General features: G+C 44.1%; 1 protein-coding gene across 3 annotated transcripts in view; it reads right to left on the reverse strand.

Moving 5' to 3' along the window:
- TRHDE (thyrotropin releasing hormone degrading enzyme) overlaps window positions 1-22,700 on the reverse strand; it is a 222,708-nt gene that overhangs the window by 29,140 nt on the left and 170,868 nt on the right. For all 3 annotated transcript variants that reach the window (XM_078863594.1, XM_078863596.1, XM_078863595.1), the window contains 3 exons: window positions 10,493-10,548; window positions 7,942-8,089; window positions 6,077-6,165 (listed from right to left, as the gene is read on the reverse strand). In XM_078863594.1, the coding sequence (XP_078719720.1) occupies window positions 6,077-6,165; window positions 7,942-8,089; window positions 10,493-10,548 (293 nt within the window). The remainder of the gene's footprint in view (window positions 1-6,076; window positions 6,166-7,941; window positions 8,090-10,492; window positions 10,549-22,700) is intronic.

Here is a 22,700-nt window from a genome sequence, read left to right on the forward strand (position 1 = left end):
GGCGACTCCCGCACCTACGACCTAATTGGTTCCTGTGCGATGGTCGCCAGTCGAGCCGCCGTACGCCGAACCCTCATCTCCCATATGCGCAATGTCACACGTTTGGGGTTCTGTTCCTGGAAACCCATTACATGCCATCAAATACCAAAATTGACCACGAACATGAAAAAAACCGGGTGTCGCAAGTCACCTGCAGTCTGGAAGGCCAGTGGGCTCATGGATAAAAACAAATCTGCAGAAATAAATATAAAGAGGCGTCTTTATTTATAGGATTCTGATGGGGGGGGGGGGTTCTCAGGCACCACCCTGCAATGATTTCACTCCTACCCTTGCAAACCCTGTGCAATATGCCACTCTGGGCAGTTATAGACCTTCTCTTAGTCTGGTTGTATATGACGACGCTCAATGGCCTGTGCTAGGTGCCACTTTGTTCAGTGTGTACATAGCCCCCCACTTGGAGCTCTGCTCCAGCGGCGAGGGCTGCGTTACCATTGCGAGACGGACAACGCGCAGATCTACGTTCGACTGGGATCGGACTCCGTGTCCTCACACCGTCGCTGTCATTCGTAAAAATCTTCGATCCGGAAGAATTGTATCCAACTTCACAATGATGAGATCGAGATCATTTTGATTAGCTCCCCCCAGCAGCAGTCCAAGATTGGCCCCTTCAATCTGGTGATCGGTGGTCAGAGCGTCTGCCAAACACGCGAAGCGAGGAATCTTGCTGTCTTCTTGGATGAGTCTTCATCTTTCCATTCACGCGTCAACAAATTTGTCCGGACATCGCTCTTTCATTTTAAGGAATGTGACCCGGCTGCACCACGTTATTTTTTTATCTAGATGCTGAGAGACCAGTGCAGGCGTTCGTCTTCTCACATCTGAACTACTGCAAGCAATTCCTTGTTTTCCGGAGCCCTGAGTAACCTTCTCAGTAGACTGCAGTCCGTCCAAAATGCGGTCGCCAGGGTGCTCACTCGCATTTTCGGGACCACACCTCATCTGTGCTTATCACGTCTCTGCATTGGCTTCCAGTTCAAGCCCGCAATGGGTTTAAGATTCTCCTAGTTGTGTTCAATGATTCAAATGGGCTCGCTCCACCATACGTCAAGCAGTAGATTAAGCCACACACTCCACTACCCATCCACACACTCCACTACCCAGCCACTCACTCCACTAACCAGCCACACACTCCACTACCCAGCCACACACTCCACTACCCAGCCACACACTCCACTACCCAGCCACACACTCCACTACCCACACACTCCACTACCCAGCCACACACTCCACTACCCAGGCACAAACTCCACTACCCAGCCACTCACTCCACTACCCAGCCACACACTCCACTACCCAGCCACAAACTCCACTACCCAGCCACACACTCCACTACCCAGCCACAAACTCCACTACCCACACACTCCACTACCCAGCCACACACTCCACTATCCAGCCACACACTCCACTACCCACACACTCCACTACCCACACACTCCACTACCCAGCCACACACTCCACTACCCAGCCACTCACTTCACTACCCACACATTCCACTACCCACAAACTCCACTACCCAGCCACACACTCCACTACCCACACACTCCACTACCCAGCCACACACTCCACTACCCAGCCACACACTCCACTACCCAGCCACACACTCCACTACCCAGCCACTCACTCCACTACCCACACACTCCACTACCCAGCCACACACTCCACTACCCAGCCACACACTCCACTACCCACACATTCCACTACCCACACACTCCACTACCCAGCCACACACTCCACTACCCAGCCACACACTCCACTACCCAGCCACACACTCCACTACCCAGCCACACACTCCACTACCCAGCCACACACTCCACTACCCACACACTCCACTACCCAGCCACACACTCCACTACCCAGCCACACACTCCACTACCCAGCCACACACTCCACTACCCAGCCACACACTCCACTACCCACACATTCCACTACCCACACACTCCACTACCCAGCCACTCACTCCACTACCCACACACTCCACTACCCAGCCACACACTCCACTACCCAGCCACACACTCCACTACCCACACATTCCACTACCCACACACTCCACTACCCAGCCACACACTCCACTACCCAGCCACACACTCCACTACCCAGCCACTCACTCCACTACCCAGCCACTCACTCCACTACCCAGCCACACGCTCCACTACCCACACACTCCACTGCCCACACACTCCACTGCCCAGCCACACACTCCACTGCCCACACACTCCACTACCCAGCCTCACACTCCACTACCCAGCCTCACACTCCACTACCCAGCCACACACTCCACTACCCAGCCACACACTCCACTACCCAGCCACACACTCCACTGAGATCTCTGAGCTCCACCGATCGTGCCACATTCAGCGTGGTGACCGCGCTTCAGGCCCTGACCCCTGCTCGCACAGCGCCCAGGGGCTCCGGAGTTCTCTGCCCCTTGGAGGTCAGAGACTCACAGTCGATGGAGACTTCTAAGTCCCGGCCGAAGACCCCCTCCAGCTGTTTAACATGACCTCTCCCCCGCTCTCTCTCTATAGTGCTCTCTCTGTCTCTAATTATTGTTGTTGTTTTGTGCATCATAAGAAAGTTGCTAGCCTTTGCAACTCAATGATGTGCGCAAATGTGTTTTTAGTTCACAGTACACGTAGCATCACAACACACTCTTGCGTGACTTCGCAACAGCGGGCAGAGGGTTGTGGTGAGTAAATTAGAGGTGAAATACTTTGTGATTACTTCATCTATTGCACCGTAAACACAGCCCAAGATTAGAAGAAATAAAAGCATCGACTTACCAAACGAGTCACTGGTATATAGAAATATTGTCGGTTTTATCATTTGCGAATAATTCATTTAAGCGTTGGTTTGCAACACCCTGGTCGACTCCATCAATTTCTGTGGTCGACGGTAAATGAACATTTTATAACACCTGACTAATTCTCGCGGTTAAATGGCCTCGGAATTTTCTCTTCTTCCCTTTCGGATGCTCTTCGATTGCTGAGTTAATTGATTTTCGTGTAAACATTTGAAAACGGTAAGGTCCGCGATTGTGGTATTGAGAACATCACATTAACCGTTAATTAAAAAAACAGAAGCAGTTCTAAAGAAGTGAGTTTTCAATCTAGATTTAGTAGTGCATAGCTCAAGTGGCTTCCTAATATCGGAGGGGAGAGCGTTCCAGACGGTCGCGGAAGCGCATCTGAAAGCGCGCGATGTGGTGCCCGTTCTTTGTTCGATGGCTAGCCAAGAAGCCGCTGCTGCGAGGATGACCGGAGTTCGCGTGATGGTGGTTCATACTCCTTGACGAGATCAGCGAGGTTTTGACGAGTATGCAGCAGCGAGAGGAATTGCTTCATCGCGAGTCTCCGAGACGGGGTGAGGGCTTGGGGAGGCCTTCATCCAGTCGTGGATGATGATGAACAGGATGATGGTAATCTTGAGAGTTGCAGAAGAAAATATTTGCGAAGGGGTGCTAATTTATATCCTTTCCAGAAATAAATTCTGCGAACACTCACACACCAAATTCCGAATTACGGTGAGGTTTGTAACGGGTCACAGGAGGAGTTATGCCAAAATATTATTTTCAATAACGTGGTAGCTGATGTGGAATTTAATTAAATGGCCGTAGCAGAGGAAGGTTTACACATATAGATAAATATCAACAAAAACTATTGAAGTTTATTGAAATATTTATTTGACACTAGAACTCGGAGAAGAAACGTCTTCATGAAAAACTGCTGAGATTACTGTAGAGCCTTCAAAATGAGGTCTGTTACGCAGTGTAAAACTGCAGAATGATTAGACTTCGAACTAGTTTTCATAGTTGAAAGGTTTTGCAAAATACTACCATGTGAGCTGCTCAAAGTATTCACTGTCAAAACACGGGCTAATTCAGTTTGAGTCAGTTTGGATAATTGTTACAGCTGAGCATTTATGCTCAATGGGAATGTGTGCAACATGCAAAAGTGGTGGTGAAAAATACAAATAAAATTAAGAGTCCGAAATAGAGAACATGAAGTTCCAGGGCATGCTATTACATACACAAGGAATGCACACACTTTGAAAACTGCATTCATCGATAATCACGTAAATGCTCAATAAGTCGTAAAGCATCTACATTCAATGCATTCCTTCACTTTTTCACAGCGGACATCGATGCAGGATTGTTCAGAGCGCAATCTCTGTTGGTCCAATGTCCGTCACGTTTCAAATGTAGCTTTACATTTTGAATAAACGTGGCGAACGCAACAACGAAGTTGGCCAATTATGACCACGGGAGGTAAAAAAAGCTGAATCCTGCAATCTGAGTCAGCGGGTCGCCGATGTGCATCTACAATGCAGACAATGTCTGATTTCACAGCATTGATCTGCTTTAACACTGAAAAAAAAATCAATGCAACAGGCAGGCCCAGAGTTCATCCTTTCAAACAACATTGCAGTGGGGGAGTTAGTCGTGAATGGCAGATCTTAGAAATAGTCCGGCAGGCAGATACGTTGTGGTGTAATCCATCAGATCATTGCAAATGCATTTACACACTGCCTCTTAACAAATGAGGCGCTAAGGGAATGTGTCTGATACACACGACGTGAGTAAATGGCACGTTTGTTTTTTTAGCAGTATACAAAAGCATGCAGTGGAAAAGGCAGATGCATAAATAGACGAGCCAAAATGACTTTGCCCTTGTTCTCAAAAGTGTTTTTTTTTCCATGCACGCTGCTACGTTTTGATGTTGTGATACCACATGCCAAGGTGAGCTCTGGGAATCTATTATTCTGTCATCTGGAAATAACTTCAAACCAAACCCGCCCAGCTCTCTGGCAGGTCGACGTAGATCACGAGGTTTCCTTGAGCGAGAGAATGCTGTACACACATCACCACCTGCTATAGATTATAATGTCCCTGCAAAAACAAAATGAAGCGGTTAATTTAACCGCACGCTGTTAAGGGGCATTTGCCGAACATGTACGTTTCAAAAGTTCAAATGTGGTGATTCTTAATGAGCGCTAAATCATTTTAGCTAATTTAACATGTAGGGCCTCGGCAACCAATACCATCCATAATACAGGTTTTCTGGGTTAGATCGCGTAAATGAATAAATGTGTCATTAAATCCGCCACCGCCCGACACAGCCAATTAGTAAGGGTTGTCACGTAAAGAGAACGTGCCAATTCGTCACTAGTACAGCACTAGTGTATAGTGTAGTGTATAGTGTAGTGTGTAGTGCATAGTGTAGTGTATAGTGTAGTGTGTAGTGCATAGTGTAGTGTATAGTGTAGTGTATAGTAGTGTAGTGTATAGTGTAGTGTACTAGTACAGCACACCGGTGTGTTGGAGAGCCAAGCCACAACATTTACAATCTGAGTACGACGTTTCATAAGTAATTACAACTAGCTTCATCAGGCGACAGCCAGATTTGTCAGGATAGATGTGATGACAACAGCTAATTCACATAATTGTTTGGCCATTTGGATAGACAATGAACCGTGAGGATGTGTCAATGTCGTCGTATTTGAAGTCATGTTATTTAAACTTCAGTTAAGGATGATTACGTATTCATGCAGATGTTATCCTTCTCTCTTTCATTTTTACACTGGTTAGGACAAAGATCGCTCACGTAGCCTTAATCAGACTGTAGGGGCAAGTGCTGTTTGCGAGTATATCTGAAGGCCGGCAATACACACGAGGGGGTGGGTGGCCAGCACCACGCCCGGCCGCCTTTGTCTCCCTAGTGGCGATGTTTACACACCACACCAGGTACTCATTCGAGGCTGAGTCGACCTAGGGGGAGGCCCAGGACTGGTTCAAATATTTGATTGTAAGCGGGAACCGGTGCCTAGCCCAGTGCACTAACCACTAAACTGCCGCTCCCCATTAGTATACACACACAACCAGCGTACACGTACAACAACATCATGTAAACAAACATTTGAATATATGTACTCAGAGAAAGAATGGAAATGTAATTATTGCTCCGAATATCATAATGGATGGAGCCTCTGGATAGGAAATGTTTGTAAAACGTGCACTTACTGCATGTGGTAGGGTGAATCATCCTCCGTGTCGTTCCCTGGCCAGCCCACGGTGCGGTAGACCGGTGTGACTTGCTGCAGGACAAATTCCTTTAAAGTAATGAAGGGAATTACGGTTTTTTTTTGACTAAGCGAATATAATTTAGAATTTGAAACATTTTTTTTTTTTACAAATTCACCAATCAGTCCATGTAGATATGAATGTTCACGTTTCACATCTTGATGAATACGAGTGGCCACACATGCAAGGTCACTTGCCACGCTTAGGTATTCTGTAAAGACACACCTCTTGCTGCTGGCCTCCATTTGCCATCTGTGACCAGTGCTCTCTGGACTTTGAAGTTTTAACATTTCCTAACTTCCTCGAATGGCACACTGAGATCCCTGGATGAATTGTGCCATTGAGCTATACATATTGCATAGCTATATAGCTTTTTTTTCAAATATGAAAACACAATAAACTCTAGATTCTATTTAGAGTCTAGGCCTATTCATTACCATGCTCCCCACACCCATTTACTTTTCTTAATTGTCAATATGGTACCTTTGATTTGTGTTGTTCTCAAATTGATTATTTCTCTCCTTGTAATTTTCAAATGTGATTGTTTTGCTTTGCACTTCATTTACTTTGCTGTATCCGTTCCATTTTGTTTGTCGGGGTGCACGTGACTGACTCATGTTTCCTTTCTGGCAGTGTGCACTGATTGAAAACCTTCTTCTTGGGACACATCGATACACTTTCCTCATCGATGCACACTAACTTTCGGCGTTATGTATACCTCTACCATAGGTATTCCATTCTGCTCACTCGCTCTCTTGATTTCATCGTTCTGTTTCAATCCACCTTCAACAACTGTTCGAGGTGGATATTCTGTTGAGTGTTCAAATTAAATGGTAATTTGATTTACCAACATTTACACTAAGTCAATCTTTGCAACCTTCTTTGTGAAATTATCCAATCATTTCCTTTCATAATTTATTTCCACTGCTTGTTAAACTATCACCAGCAAATCCATACGATATTTGTCAACAACTTATAAACATGTGATAGGACTAGCCTGTCAGTATTCAAATCAGTTTTGTCCCCATTTTTTAAAGAAGAATGATTGCAACGTCATCCCTATGTTGGAGGCATCTCCTCTCAGTGTAACCTTTAGTAAACAAGTGCACTAATTGTGTTTCAACTTCTGGTTCCAATTACTTTGATGGTGCCCACAGTTATTCAATGTGGCCTGGGAATTTGTATTGTTTCATACTGCAAAGGGCAGTGGTTATGTTAATACTGAATGGTAATGCTTAGCATTTCTTAGAGTCACTGTGTTTCACTGGGCTACTATGTTCGATAAACCCATAGTTTTTTTTTACAAATTCTATATACTAATTAAAATAATTTGTTTACCTAAAAAAAACACATTTTAGTTGGACAATGTTATAATGCAGTACACCTGTGTGGGAGAGAAATTAAGACACAGCGTGTCAGAATGCAGTTTTCCCTCTATCCAAAGCGATGTGCAAGCGCACGTTCGCAAACACTTCACCATCGCCTAAATAGCACCATTTTTCTTTCTTTACTTATCAAATCACAAATACCTCATCAAACAATCCATTCAGTGATTGAATAACCATCACGCACGGTCAGTGCAACAATGTGACTGCCACGAATGGCCAGCGGCGAGGACAAATGCGCAAAAGCCATTTTACTTTGCGGTCCACAGGTCAAACTCATCAACCGGTCACGTTCAACCAACACCAAGGTCCCCCCCCCCCCCGCGTGGCTGCAACTGACATTGTTGTACTGACTTCTCCAACGTCACACAAACACCCCGCCATTCCCCCCTTCCCGTGCAACCGCAAAAAAACACGTACGGAAAGCAGCAAATGTCCCGGTGTGCGGTCCAGAATTTTGTCGAGGTACTCCAGGACATTGCGGGCAGCCTGCCAGGGCAGAGCATCCCACTCCCGCCTCAGATAACGACTCAGGCGCAGCGCCAACTCCTGGGGAAGGTATCCTGCCCTGCACACAAATGCATGCAAAAAAAATTAACCCGTAAAAACAAAGTTTTTCACTATAAATCCTTTATATGCGTGGCATCGGTTTTATTTTATTATTCATTTCTGTTTTTCTTGAGTAAGAGTTTCATTTTTATCACATTGGTATTTTAAATTAAATATGAAAAAAAAAATCCTAAAAAGTGGAAAATTTTGGAAAAAAAATTTCACGAAAATAAATTGTCACGCACAACGAGTCTGTGTGCAAAATGTCAGCTCGATTGGATCACGGGAAGTGGGTTAAAAAAACGACCGAAAGATTTGCACGGTCGTAAGCGCGCAAGCAAGCAAGCAAGTGAACTTAATATAAAGGATTTAAAAAGATAAGTGTATGCCACCGTGCTGTGATGTGGCCCATCTCATCCCATGCATGCCACGTATTGCCTTTGGTCAAAGTGGTATCATCCAAGCTCAGCAGAGGGGCTCATTATCCCAGCCGGTACAGTACGGAGGGGTTGTATTGATGAATATTCCATAATTTAGTAATTGCCGGTAGCCACATTTTCCAGATTTGACAAAATTGGGCTGTGAATGGAGTGAATTAAATTGTAGGTATTGAATCTAAACTTTGCGGGAACTGATGCATCTTCTGACACAAACCACAGCATGATTGGGTTGTGGCTTTGATGCCTCGTTGGTAGGAATACAAACCACTATATTATCTGAAAGGCAATTTTTTTAAACATATCAATAACATTAAAAAACATAATACACTAAAATATCACATATGTGATTCGCTGGGGGCTGAGTTAAATACTACACTGGGTGTGTGGGCCATTTATTGGTCGGAGATGATTGGATCGCGACATTTGCACTAAAATAGTAAATCTCGTGACACGCACACGTTGCCCGTGAAGCGCTCTACAATACACCTCGCAGTCTCTCAAGGCCGATAACGCAATGTGTAATGACACCATTGTAAGGATCGTGAACAAAGAATCTTCTTCCAAAAAAAAAATACGTAAAAAAAAACCTGCATGTCGTGCAACTTAACCTAGCATTTATGGCGAAAATGTTGGCAACGTTTACAGATTGACTATTTGCAGCAAATTACAATGCTTTTGTTCAAAAAGCAGGCATTATCCCGATCGGCAAGCGTTGAGGCGATATTGAACAGTGATTCTTTTTTCGTGAAAAAACGGACATAGCCCTCCCTAAATTTCACAGAGTATAATTTTCAGAGATTGAGTTCCCACAGGGTTGCACGCTCTTCCAAATAAGATATCCGGAGCAGCCGGAGGAGCGGCCGCAGGACATTCCTGTTCACTCGAGGGGTCATGAATTTCAGAGTTTTCGTTGTTCCGAGGAAATAGCTATTGTTTGTAAGTGTGATTAAGTGTGATTGCAGGTTCCCAGGCAATAATGCAGGCTCCAATGAACACCGGGGTGCCGTGGCTAGTTTTTCTCCAGCATTGCCACTGCTGATACGAAGGTGGCTTTGGAAGAGCCCGTGCTGTCTCTTCCCCCCCCAACCCCACCTTGCTCCCACCCCCTGCTCGTGCACCCTGCTGGCCATAATTAGGACAATTAATCCGGAAAAAGAAGAAGTCCTTTGCTTTAGACTGCACACGTGTCTGAGGGGAGCGAGCGAAGCAGTCACTGCACAGCCCCCCTATATCGCTGGAGTTCAATTCCTAGGTGTGCACATCGACAAATCAGCGGTTGTCTCTAAGGGGGACAACGAAATTAGATTTGAGTACCGAGTAGCTGCGTAATTATTAACTGATTCGGCAATTGAAATCAATTCTTATGCTCGCAAAAAATGCATTCAAACGGGCGTCGAAAACCTAAATATACACAATGCATCTGCATTTATGCAAATGCAATTTCGTGCTGGAGGAACACACAAGATGAAACAAACAAACCTGAATGCGTGAGGCAGACAATAGAGAAGGTACATCACACGGCAAAAAAAACCACAAAGGATTCTTGAATCGATTTGTGAGTCCAAGTCATATCAATTCATCGAATGGCCAGAGGGTAAATCCATAAGTGCATAATACCCAGTGCAAGGTCACTGAAGCTTGGGAAATACATTATGTGGTTGTGCATGGCACGAATAACATCGGCAGTGGCTGTGTGCACCGAGTACAGTTTTTGAATGCGAGCTTGACATATATTTAAAGTAATTCTCTTACATTAGAGTTAGCAATCATCGACAAGTACAATCATGCCTCTCAATCTGTCCTGGCAGTGCAGGGGCGGGGGGGGGGAAATACAGAGGGAATTTGCTTAAATGTGGGTGAGTGTGTGAGATCCGTGCATCTATCTCAAGCAGAGGAGGTGTGACATTTCGACTTTGGTTAGTTAAACTTTCTTTTCTATTACCTCGGATGGGAAGCGTGTGCGAGTAGTGGACATTACTGACCTGGCAAGGTTGAAGGAGTCGTCAATTAATCCTGCACGGTTTCCAACTGAAATGACCTGGGAGAATGTGCCACGATTCCAACGTTAGAATGTTAATGCACTCACACCGTGGGAGAGAGTGAGGGGCGAAGTTGCCCCTGACACAGTGGCGATGTCTCTGTACCATTGGAACCTCATTTGCCAGTAAAAAATATGATAATAGATTTTTTTACCCTTCTATCTGGCAACAAAACTGACTCCTTTTTTACAAGGAGTCATGTTTGCATAGACCACAATACCTGCAGTCATAATGCAAACAAAAAACATAACTCTGATGATGTATGCACTGTCCTTGAAGTTGATTGGTCCACACCCGAGACAGCTTTCCTTAGAGCCTAGTCTCACATGGGTTGGACCAGATGACGCCAAAAGGCGCACAACTCAAAGACAATGCACCATCAGAGTATGAGAGCTCGGGGTAAGCATTTACACCATTGGAACCTCATTTGCCAGTAAAAAAATATGATAATTGGTTTTTTACCCTTCTATCTGGCAACAAAACTGACACCTTTTTAACAAGGTGTGGACCAATCAACTTCAAGGACAGTGCATACATTATCAGAGTTATGGTTTTTTTTGCATTACGACTGCAGGTATTGTGGTCTATGCAAACATGACTCCTTGTAAAAAAGGTGTCAGTTTTGTTGCCAGATAGAAGGGTAAAAAAACAATTATCATATTTTTTACTGGCAAATGAGGTTCCAATGGTGTCTCTGTAGTTTTTTTTTTACTTTGGTCAGCTTCACACAAGGCGTCGCGAATTACGTGTTTTGCAAGAATAAAACTAGAAATGTAAACGATTGATTATTTAAATGGTTGTACACTTGTAAGTGGTGTTCTGTAATCCCAAAAAAAAATAAGATGCACGGGCTGGAATATACTACATTTCTGACCACAATACTTAAACTATTTAAAATATCTTAAGATCATGGGAGATGTGATCCTTTTCTTTCTTCGCAATTGAAGATGCTGAATCGGTGATGGAAATTACATCGAACATCCTACCACGGTGATTTCATTTGGTGAAACTGATTGATTTTTTATCAATGCCGGAGAACGTAGAACTGCACAAATCAAACTAAAGCCAGCATTTTAAGTCAAACATTTCTGGTTGGAGGCCGATTGCACTACCAACTGATTCATACCCAAGCAAACCAGAACAAAGCCATTATTAAACTACTAAGCCTCTCTTCGTCAGGCTAAAGTCTTCAATAACTATAGTAATTAACCTGATACGATTTTTAAGATTGTTATCTACGATCAGACGCTAACAACCACTCCACAAATGTGTTCTTTTCTGCTGAAAAAGAAAAGTGTTGACGACTTAATTCAACTTGTTATATTTAAAGATGTACCCATCAGAAACCGCTCCAATTAGAGATTCCGTTCTTTTTTATCAGCAAAGAACAAAAATGAATTAACGTAATGCGATGTGATGGGAAGCTCCATATTTGACCGTTTTACGAATTATTCAGATTTGAAGATCATAAAATGCAGATTTTTTTCGTTCAAAACCGCTTGAATCCGAAATTTCTCAAAAATAATCAAAGATAGAACAAATGTTCTGGCGTTAATCTTATTTGCTGTTTAATGCTCTATCAAACGACAAACATCGCAATGTTATATTTTGAACGGTTTCTGAATGACACCAGGCACAAACATGTTTGTGGGGCACTTGAAATCGAGATTTGTGGGCCTTAATATGAAAATTCTCGGCTTTTCATATTGTTCCTGTTGTTTGTGTCCTAAAAGCTACCTATGTACTATATTTCAGCTTTCTACCTTGTCGGAAATTACCCTAGAGGTTTTGAGACGTACATACAGATTAAGGTCTTTATTTATATCGAAGATACATCCGTGCTTTGCACATTGACTCTACAAGTGTAATGTATAATGCTGGATTTCCCACTTTCAGATGTGGACTTCAACGGTCAAACTCACACACGTCTGTAGATTATTTAAAAAAAACACAACAACAATGATAACACTCATATCGTTGTGGTCACACTTTCATAAGTTATGATTGCAGATTTACACCAACACAACCGAGTGCAGCTCACGAACAAGCTTATAAAGCACAGCTGATTTATATATATATCAGATAAACACTCGAATCATGCATTCATTGCGACAAACACAAGAAATAATAATCACAGTAGCTTCTGCAGATATACTTTAGAGCGTATGTAATTTACACACGCTCTGAATGTGCTCGACTTGATTTCCATTAGCCTTCTCACCTTCACTCCCTTGCATTTGGGAATGAAATATAATTACTCCTTAGATGGTTTTGCAATTACAATTTCATTTTGGCAGTTTTAAATCCAGTGGCTATGGAATATTAGAGCATTTTCACCTGAAACCCTGGGGAAAATTGTGATGCCAACAGTTGCTCATAATTATTCTGCTAGAATGATCAAACTGTATTTTAATAGACAACAGCTAAGTACATTATTTGGTCTGGGATTTGGTGTTGAAATGTATTCACACTATTAAAACTTAAGCACGTAAACACACGTCGACTATTTTACATAATGAGGCATGTACACACACGAGATAGTGGAATTTTATAGTACACGTCGGCAAGTGGGATTACGTTGCGAGACAGAACGAGGAACACATGGGATTCGGAGAATGTACGCAGACCAGTGACAAAATGTAAACTATGAACGAAAGTTAGCGGGCTTTGGGCAGCAAGATACGTGGAGTGATGACCGGTGACCAAGAATAGTGATGGAGCGGAAGAGGAACGTAACAAGTCCCAGGATGTCCACTGAAGGGAAATCAGCTCATGTACAGGTGCTCGGTGAATTAATGGAGTTATTCATTGAGCGTTATCGTGGAACGGCGAGAGATGCCAGGAGATTGGGGGAGGCCTTCATCCAGCAGTCGATTGAACATGGCTGCCGATAATGATGATGATTGGTAAAGGGATCATTTTCCCCATGGCTAATTTCCTCCACTCTGAGAACGTGGATGAATGAAAAAAAAGTCAATATGAGTGAGTCACCGTTATAACCATAGGGAATTAACAATCAATGTGCATCAATGTTTCAGTAAATACGAATTACTGCCACATCGGAATTAATTACTGGGCTGTCGGACACACCACTGTGGTGTAATCAGCATATTGGTGGCAGTTACAGGGCAGTGCTAGGGGCCATCGGGAAGGGATAGCTTGTTAACAATGAACTAAAAACGCAAAAATAAAAGTGGTTTCCTTCTCATTTCAGCAAGGGACAAAACTCATCCCCTCCTTACAGCCTTGAGTCAGCAATGAAAATGCTGCCTCAAGGCAGGAGTGAGTCAATTCATATGATTGACCCCTGAGGGATGGAGGGCTGAGTAAGCACTTAAACCGGGATTTGAACTTGTGACCTTATGATTGCGAGTTCCACGCTTTACCACTGCGCCACCTGGCCAGTTTACTCTCAGATATATATCTAATGCATAATCAAAATCAGCAGCCATTCTCTATCTCCTGCTCAGCGAAATAATCCCTGTCTTGGTATCATTGCCTGCGTTTATTTATGTATACCTGCAATTATCAAACCTACAATTTTAAATTCTGAGCATTAAGTATGCTATCCAAAAATATGGTGGTATGTTTTTTTTTTAATGTAATTTAACTGATAATTATTACCTAATTAGAGAGCACTGTCAGCAAAATGATCGACTCACGGTCAAAATGCTGCTGCCTCAAATCCTTTTCAGAGTATGACTCAACTCATCCTCCCTTTGGAGTCATTAAAATTGAGTACCACTTTTGTAGGAAATGAACAGCAACCATGTTTGTTCACCTTATAAACATGAGTAATATTACATTTCGTTCAGGGTCCCATAGCGTATAGTGCAGTTTCCAACTATTATTCACCCAATCTCTCTGGCCTATCTAACTCCCTGCTATAAAGAAGGGCCATTTTCATAAATGTCATCTATTATACACATTTACCATCGTCTTCGGACAAATGTGTTGAGCGTTGTATTGTTTTTGACTTTGCCAGTGCAGTATTACAAGACGTTATTTGTTCATTAGCGGTTGAAGAGATTTTTTCCAATCTCAGGAATGTATAATTTGCCATTGGAGATGAGTAACCACTCAGTATACATTTGAAAATGTACACAATTTCCTCTCTTTATGTCAATCACTGCAGCTATTATTACTACAGTCACACGTTTTTGTACGCATGGCCACATTTTCCTTAAACCCCTTTTTAAAATACCAGCCCAATGACCAAAACAACCCGGAATTCACCTGATCTCAATCAGACCTAGGAAGCTAAGCAGTTGCTAACTTGGAAAGGATGAGCAACCCCCATGCATAAAAACAGGTGCAGTGGGCATGGTTGCTGGTAGCAGCGGGCGGTGCAACAAACTCCGTTGTTGCCCTCTGCTCCCCCCACTTTCACCCACCACCCACTAAGCGTGGGGAAGTATGGTCAAATAGACCGCACATTGTGGGCGGGGCCTCATCCAGCTGCGGATTGACAAACGGGCTGTACATGTGGAAATGCTTGAAATATATCAGCAACCATTTTTTTATATTTAAACGTGTTTTTATTTTTATTTACATTGATCTCAATGCCATTTAACAACATTATGGTTTTCTCAAAAAAATGAAATCCAATGCTGTTCTGGGAATGCACAAAGCCCACTTGAGGAACATGGACAATAGTAATATCTCCATTAAAGCTGCATCATGACCCCAAGATTCTGCGCTCCGCTATCCTTTAATATATTCATTTATAGATTATTTTTTTACCCGGCAGTAGCATAACCCAGGACAGAGCTTCCGTAGAGAGGAGATAAACAATTATCTACACAGGCTCCCCCATCTCGCTTGCCTTATAAGGCCTCACCTTTGTCGTTCAGATAAATATGCGATAAATGTGCGTGATAAGCTCCTCACTTTATCGCATCATGAGGCATTTATCACACATGTTGTATTAACTTTGTAAATGTCCACGCTACCTTTTGTACATTTATGACAACAAATGTACACATTTATACAGAATGCTTCCATAATAAAAATGCCGTCATCAGAACCTTGTTAGAGAAATGACCTTCGCTCACTTCATATGCTACAACTATCCTCGCCACCCAGAAACTGTTCCTTATGAATTTAATCACTGAACACCATCGCCCCTATCCACACATGCTCGATAAAATCAGACCTATGCATCCAAAGACCACTGTCTCTCCAGCCAATTGTGTGGGAAGCTATAGAAGCCACAATCAGTTGCTTTTTCATATCTCTGTCTTTGCACGCCTGTTTGGATTCAGAGCGCATGCATCAAAGTTTACCACTCTCCTCTCCATCTCTTCAAATAATAATAATAATAATGGGGTATTTTAATTTGCTCTTTTTCTTTTGCCACATGTGTATTCCAATTATTTTCAGCATTGTGTCGTGAGCTCATTTATTTTCACAAGTCGTTTCGGGGTTGTACTGCACGCCGTTCGGCTTGGCGAGCAGTGGTGCAGCGGTGAGCACTCTGCGGTACAAACCCGGCCCTCCGAGTTTGATTCCCAGACACGACCACAAATAGTGGAGAACATTTGAACTGGTCCTGGGTTTCCCCTGGGTCAAATTATCCTGAAATTAGTACTTCGTGTGGTGTGTAAACATTGCAACTGGTGGGAAAAAATTTCTGGCCACACCACAACTTCGTGTGCCATGCCAGCCTTCATAGGTGCTGCTCGCTAACAGCATTTCCCCCAACAGTCTCGTAAAGGCGACAAAGGGGATTTTTTTGTTTTTGTTTTTCGTGATGTCCAACGTTTCACTCCACATGGCGGGAGCATCATCAGGAGGTGAAGCTCATTCGCGCTCGAGTACATAAACGTTACCTGTCGATTATAAAAACGTAATATCATCAAGCGAAACATTGAGCTGCCCCATTCAGTTCCTCAAGGAGCTCCCAGGACATGCAGCGAAACATCCGACAGCATGGCAAATAACACGCGGCGCAACCAAAAAAATCACCACAAAGCTAAACGATACAACCGCAAAAAAAACCTGCATAGCGGCTGATTACGTTTCAACTCCAAACTCTTTCAAAAAGCGGTGAATGGCCTTGTGATATAATAATCCCGGAATATGACGTCAATGAATTACTTCTGAATTCCTTTTGACAGCCACTTATCCACACGAGGTGGTGTACCTTTTGTATGTTCCTTGCAAAGAATATTTGTCAAATGGCAATCAACCTGATACGTCTCACTCTCCGAACTATAATAAGGCAACATCAAGTGACACAATAGGATGGTTGCTTTGTACAGTCGCGGATGACCAAGCAGAGGCTTTTTCCTCCTTACGCTTGATAACAAGGTTTTATTGCACCGAATTGGGTGAGTCGAATGTCAAATTTTATCGCGACGGGAGATTATTTTGTGCCATCATTCGTAACCAGGCTGATACCATGAACCTGCTGCACTTGAGATGCCAGTTTAATGACAGGTGGTTGCCCAGATTCGAATCCAGGATCTCAGCCACCTCTAAGCGAAACGCATTTCTCAAGACCCAGCGTGTACAGGGCAGCTTGGGTGGCTTTCAAATTACAACTCCACCGGCTTAAGTCAGCTCTGATAGAAATCACCGCTTTTTTGCATTCCAATGGATCCATCGGGGGAGGGAGGGGAGGGGGGAACTAATTTGTTGATTTAAATTAAGTGTTTTCTCCTCCAACGCCTGTGAATGTGCACCCGCCGATAAGCGCGTGATGAGTCAATTTTTGCTGGACAGGTGGCTGCCTAGCCTTGAGCGTTCGGGCACAGTGGTTGGTGCCAGCTAAGTTTGACAAGTCCCAAGCAACCCCGCGATTGACTGGCACGCATTTCAAAGGTCTTTGTTCAAACGAACAAAGTTCCACTTCGCAATTCAGCTCCTGAGAAAGCTCTTGGCAACGTTGGAGCGAAAGGTCGGACATCATGCCAAAAACAACACGCGGTATGACCCAAAATATACATTGTAGAGCAAATACAGCACAACTATTCCCACTATTCCACTCAAAATCCTGAAACAATCTATGTGGAATATGAGCTAGCATTTGTGTTAAAAGTCCTTTCTGTATCCAGAAGAGCATACCGAGTCTCCAAATTATTTTTCAGAACGTTTACGAGATATTTAAGCTATTCGCAAAGGGACATAGTTTCACTTAATCACTTTATTTTTCATGTGGGAGGAAACTGTCATTCCTGGAAAAAGGGAGATACTGACACATCTAAGAATATAATACACTGACAGCCTACTTGCTCTGCCACCTTCTAAAACCAATCTCCGAGCGCTGCAGGTGGGTACTTCACAAGAATGATGATGATGATATATATATGTGTGTGTATTTCTCTTTGTGTGCATATGTGTGTGTGTATTGGGCGTGGGGAGCGGTAGTGTAGCGGCTAGCGCACTGCGCTATGAACCTGGCGACCCGGGTTCGATTCCCGCTCACGGCCAACACCAGTGACGATTATCTGAACCTGTCCTGGGCCTCCTCTGGGTCGACTCAAGCCTGAAACGAGTACCTGGTGCGGTGTGTAAACATCGCCACTGGGAAGACAAAGGCGGTCGGGCGTGCTGCTGGCCACCCACCCCCTCGTGTACCGTTCCGGCCTTCATAGGTGCTCGCTAACAGCACTTGCCCCTACAGTCTGTTAAGGCTATACGGGGGATCTTTGTCTTTGTGTGGATATGCAAGCATGAAATATATTCACGGACAGTAAAGATGTACAGCCCTCTGTCTATGCACTGCTTGGACGAAAGCCCTCCCGATGCTGCGTCTGTGAATGGAATTGTTTGGCGATATTTCACCAACAATGACCAGTGGAAGTTGGTGGCGAGGAAGCAAGCAGAGCCGGTTCAGACGTCACTCGCCACTGGTGCTAGCCGTGGCCGGGGAATCGAACTCTGCTCGCCGGGATCGTAGCTGTGGGACTGCTTCACGGTATAGATATAGTTGAAGCATTAATTCTAGATTTGAAGCTTTCGTGACTGCAAGGCATCATATTCTTAGGTTTTTTCGGTAAAGTCACGTAGGTAAAACATCAAAATTAATGAAAAGAAAATAATTTTATTTTCATTAATTTTGATGTTTTACCTACGTGACTTTACCGAAAAAACCTAAGAATATAGTTGAAGCATGTTGCCCACCCCCCCCCACACCTCCAATTAGCACGGTTGCCTAAGTACGGTGCGAAAGAGGTTCAACCTACGTACATGCACGTGCCTGGTGTGCACTTGCCACGTGCTTATGTGCAAAAGACACAATCGAATTCAGATCTGTTTCGAAGGAGAAAGAGAAAAAAAAACAACAACGCAAATCTCAGCGTGTAAATTGACATTCTACACAAATGCAATCTTGATCGGCGAAACCCCCCCGGTTTTTGTGAACGACCCCGCCCATCTTTTAAAATATATTGAAGTCCTTTATTTTTTCTTTCAGGTGACACCTTTCGGGGAAAGGCAAGCCCGTGCTCGGGGGGGGGGGGGGGTTACCAATAAAACAGTACATATCTCACGGTGCCCGGCATGAGGTCAGAGCTGACAACCACGACATTTCAAGAACATTCAATAGGATAAGGCTCTGCGCAGCCTTATTGCACGGCCGGGCTATTGCGGCGTATCGAGAGCATACCGAAAATGGCTTTGTGACTTCCTCGGAGGATGCAAACACCGGGACATGATAGATTGATGCTTATCTTCTTATCCTAACACCTTCACAGACGTCCCTCGGGCAGGGGGAGGGGAGGGGGGGCCGTGTGATTGTCCCACTCTTTTGGTGCGAATTCTTCATCAATGGCACTGTGCAGACTTTGGACTGGCAAGCTTTGCATTTAATCAAATAAACAGTAATAATAAAACAACAACAAAAACATGGCCGCAAATGAGTTTCATGAAATGCATACGTTTGCATTAGAATCGTTCGCGATACGCCGGAGGTGCGGGGGAAGGAATCGTTCACAAAACGCCGAGCGCAGGCGGACATTTCACTTTGATCGAAATGGCGCGGCCTTAACCGTGGGCGGCCGAGCAAAGTTTGCGCAAGTAAACATCGTCAAATGAGACATTGGTCAATTTTGCGGACGACATAGCTGTCTGCGGAGTGGCCAGAGCACCACTTAAAGTCAACGAGTGACCGAATGGCTACAAGTAGATACAGACAGATTCTGACAAGGAGCTGACAAATGTTGACTTATCGCTGTCACAGGAACGGCCGATCAATAACTGTCGAGAAGGCTTTGCCGTGATTTCATCTAAGCCGCCACGGCTCTACACAACAGCGCCACTCCCTAAATGATCGTTGATTACCTTTATTTTTCGAAATTATTATCAAAATCTGGAGGGGGGAAGGGAAAAACAAAAACACTAGAAACGTGATGAGTTTTTATTTTACTTTCATGCAGTTAGCATGGCCGCGCTTACATCATTAGTGTTCAACTGAGGCTATTCAGTCACCCCGTAAATAAATACTGTGACCTGTCTGACAGTCTCTCAGACAAACGCCATCTTATGCTGATATATGGCTCCTGGAGACGGGACAGCCCAAAGTCGTTAAACACCGCGGGCTTAAAATATGGGGCTTTGCGCCACAATCCGTCCACTAAGGCGGTGGTGCGCAGGGATTTAGAAGCGCTGTCAATCCATCAAGGAATCGGCACCCGAGCAGCACCAGGGGAGACACGCGCACTCAAGCCAGACCCCAGAGACATGGCCCAGACATGTGAGAGAAAAAAAAAACGGATACTCACCGAATGCCAGTGTGCTCTGATAATTACAGACATTTTATTCCTGTACGTGTATATATATATCTTTCTATATATACATACGGCATCTGACCGAGTGGTGCCGTGGTTATGAAACATGTATGCGGCAGAGACTGATCATTTTCACACTCGTGGTGGGGAGTACGCAAGCCTGCTAACAATGAGCGATTAATGAAGCAATCCTATACCTGTGCATTTGAGCCAAGTTGCCGTGGCACACCGAAGTAATCCAGTAGTTTGGAGGTGAGGCTTGGTGGGATCACACAGATGTGTGAAACTCTCAAACGCGCTGGGGCTGCGAGGTGGCCAGGAGCGGGTAGAACAGCAAGTACATTTCGTCTATTTGTTCGCAGCTATGAGTGTAATTTCCTGGTAAGTGTGCATTTTCTCCAAGACTTTCCAGTTTCCTCCCACGTGCCAAACGCATTAATACAATTAGCCAAACATCCCAATAGTGCAAAACCCTCATAAAAGTTTTGAGGTTCAGAAACGCTGTTTCCTGCAAATACATGGGATGAAAAATTATAAGTGATTATTTGCACAAATTAGTGTCTAATTCATAGGACAACCACTATTGACCTTCCCACAAAGTGGTACTTATTTTTTTGACCGGAGAGAGAATATGGACGAACACACAACCACCAATCAGGATTTGGACTCGCAACCTTCCAATTGCGAGCCGCTCGCTCTACCGCTGAGCCACATCGGCATTGCCCCGATGTGTAATACGCAACTGTGATTATCCTTCTCATTGCAGAGAAAATGCTCATTTCAGCAGCCAAAACAATGCGACCCAAAAGAACGATGTGCGGAAACGGTTCTCACCCCGCGGGATCACAATCGCACCTTTGGCAAAAAAAAAATGGCTGCAAAACGTTGCGCCGACGATTCGTCCCGTCGTTTGTAAACGGGGAAAATTGACGGATTTTTCATCACAATTCGGATGAAAGGGGAGCCGCGTTCGGCCAATGCACGAATCGGGGCCAAGTATCTTGCAACATGAAGGCGCCCGTCGTGATATCGTGCTACGGCAACAAAAACCTCACAATCAAAGAGGGCCAATTTATAAAACGGCGCACCATTTTATGCAGGTTAAAAAAAGAACCTTATCAAGGAAATGTTTTATCAATTTCCAAGCGCTACGGAGTTCAGCGCCAAAAAACAGGTCACGCGTCACAATGCGATGCTAGCCGCTGCTCTCATGAATGCTATTGTGCTGTGAAGGCTTAACTACCCCTGGGCTGTTTATTTTTTTGTAGCCCCCAAAGTCCCGTTTGGCTTTTGTCGCTGCTCCGCCTTTTAAACAACAACCCTAGGAGGTCCATTCGCTGCAAGGCTGCACATTGGTCACAGAAAACATAAGGCTCGGGTGAACAGACAATCTAAACGAAAGATAGCGAGTACAATTTAAAAAGAACCAAACCAATTACATTGAAAACCGCGTGAATTTCTTTCGCGACCCAATGTGTGTTATATATTTTTAGCGTTATCCCCTTTGTTGTGTATATATTTTCTCCGCGCACAGTTTTTTTTTTCTCTCACGAGCACAGAAATCACTCGTGATGAAAGCACTACAATTCGCTGAGGCTTTGTTGGAAGAAACAAAGAATAATCATAATAAATGTGTAAATCTCTCGGCCCTTGAAGTGGCCAGGTAACTCCGTGGTCAGGTCACAGGGCTGGCACCGCTGGGGCACCTGGGTTGGAATCCAGGCAGCTGTCTGCGCTTAAACTGAGCCCTCCAGTGTCGTGAGTTGATGGTGAGGTCATTGTGCTTTACCACCCTCCCACCCTATTGAGTGCCAGGGTGGCGAGGTGGTGACCCCTTGTGCCTCACAGCAAGAAAGGCCTGGGTTCGATCCCCCAACTCGGGCGCTTCTCTGTGTGGCATCTGTGTGTACCTCCCCCTGTTCTGAATGGGTTTCCTCCGGCTTCTCCGATTTCCTCCCGTGGCTAAAAGAGCAACACGCAATGTAACTGGTATTGCACAAACACAACAAATTCTAAAAGAGTACGTGACAATTACTCATTTGGGATTAAAACCTAGCAACATTGCCCACCACTACGAATATTCTGCAGGACCCTCCTGATAAAGAGTCTTGAGACTCAGTGAGTCTGTCCTGGGTAAACTAGAATCATAACACTGGTCAACACACTTTTCTGGCATAAGGTATTCCAACGGTTTTAAGGTAATTTTGGGGTGCTGATTCCAAATCTGGCATTAGTTTTTGTCTATCACATGAGGTTTTTGAGATATCAAATATTGCATTTTCAATAAAAACTGCAGAAGAAAAATATTAAATAAATGTGGATATCTACATAAAATGATATTATAAACACACTATCCTAAAAATACAGCACCATATTTTAACACTAAATCAGTCACTGACTCGCAACAACTTGCAATCATA

Source organism: Lampetra fluviatilis, chromosome 16, assembly GCF_964198595.1.
Source record: "Lampetra fluviatilis chromosome 16, kcLamFluv1.1, whole genome shotgun sequence".
Classification (NCBI taxonomy): domain Eukaryota; kingdom Metazoa; phylum Chordata; class Hyperoartia; order Petromyzontiformes; family Petromyzontidae; genus Lampetra; species Lampetra fluviatilis.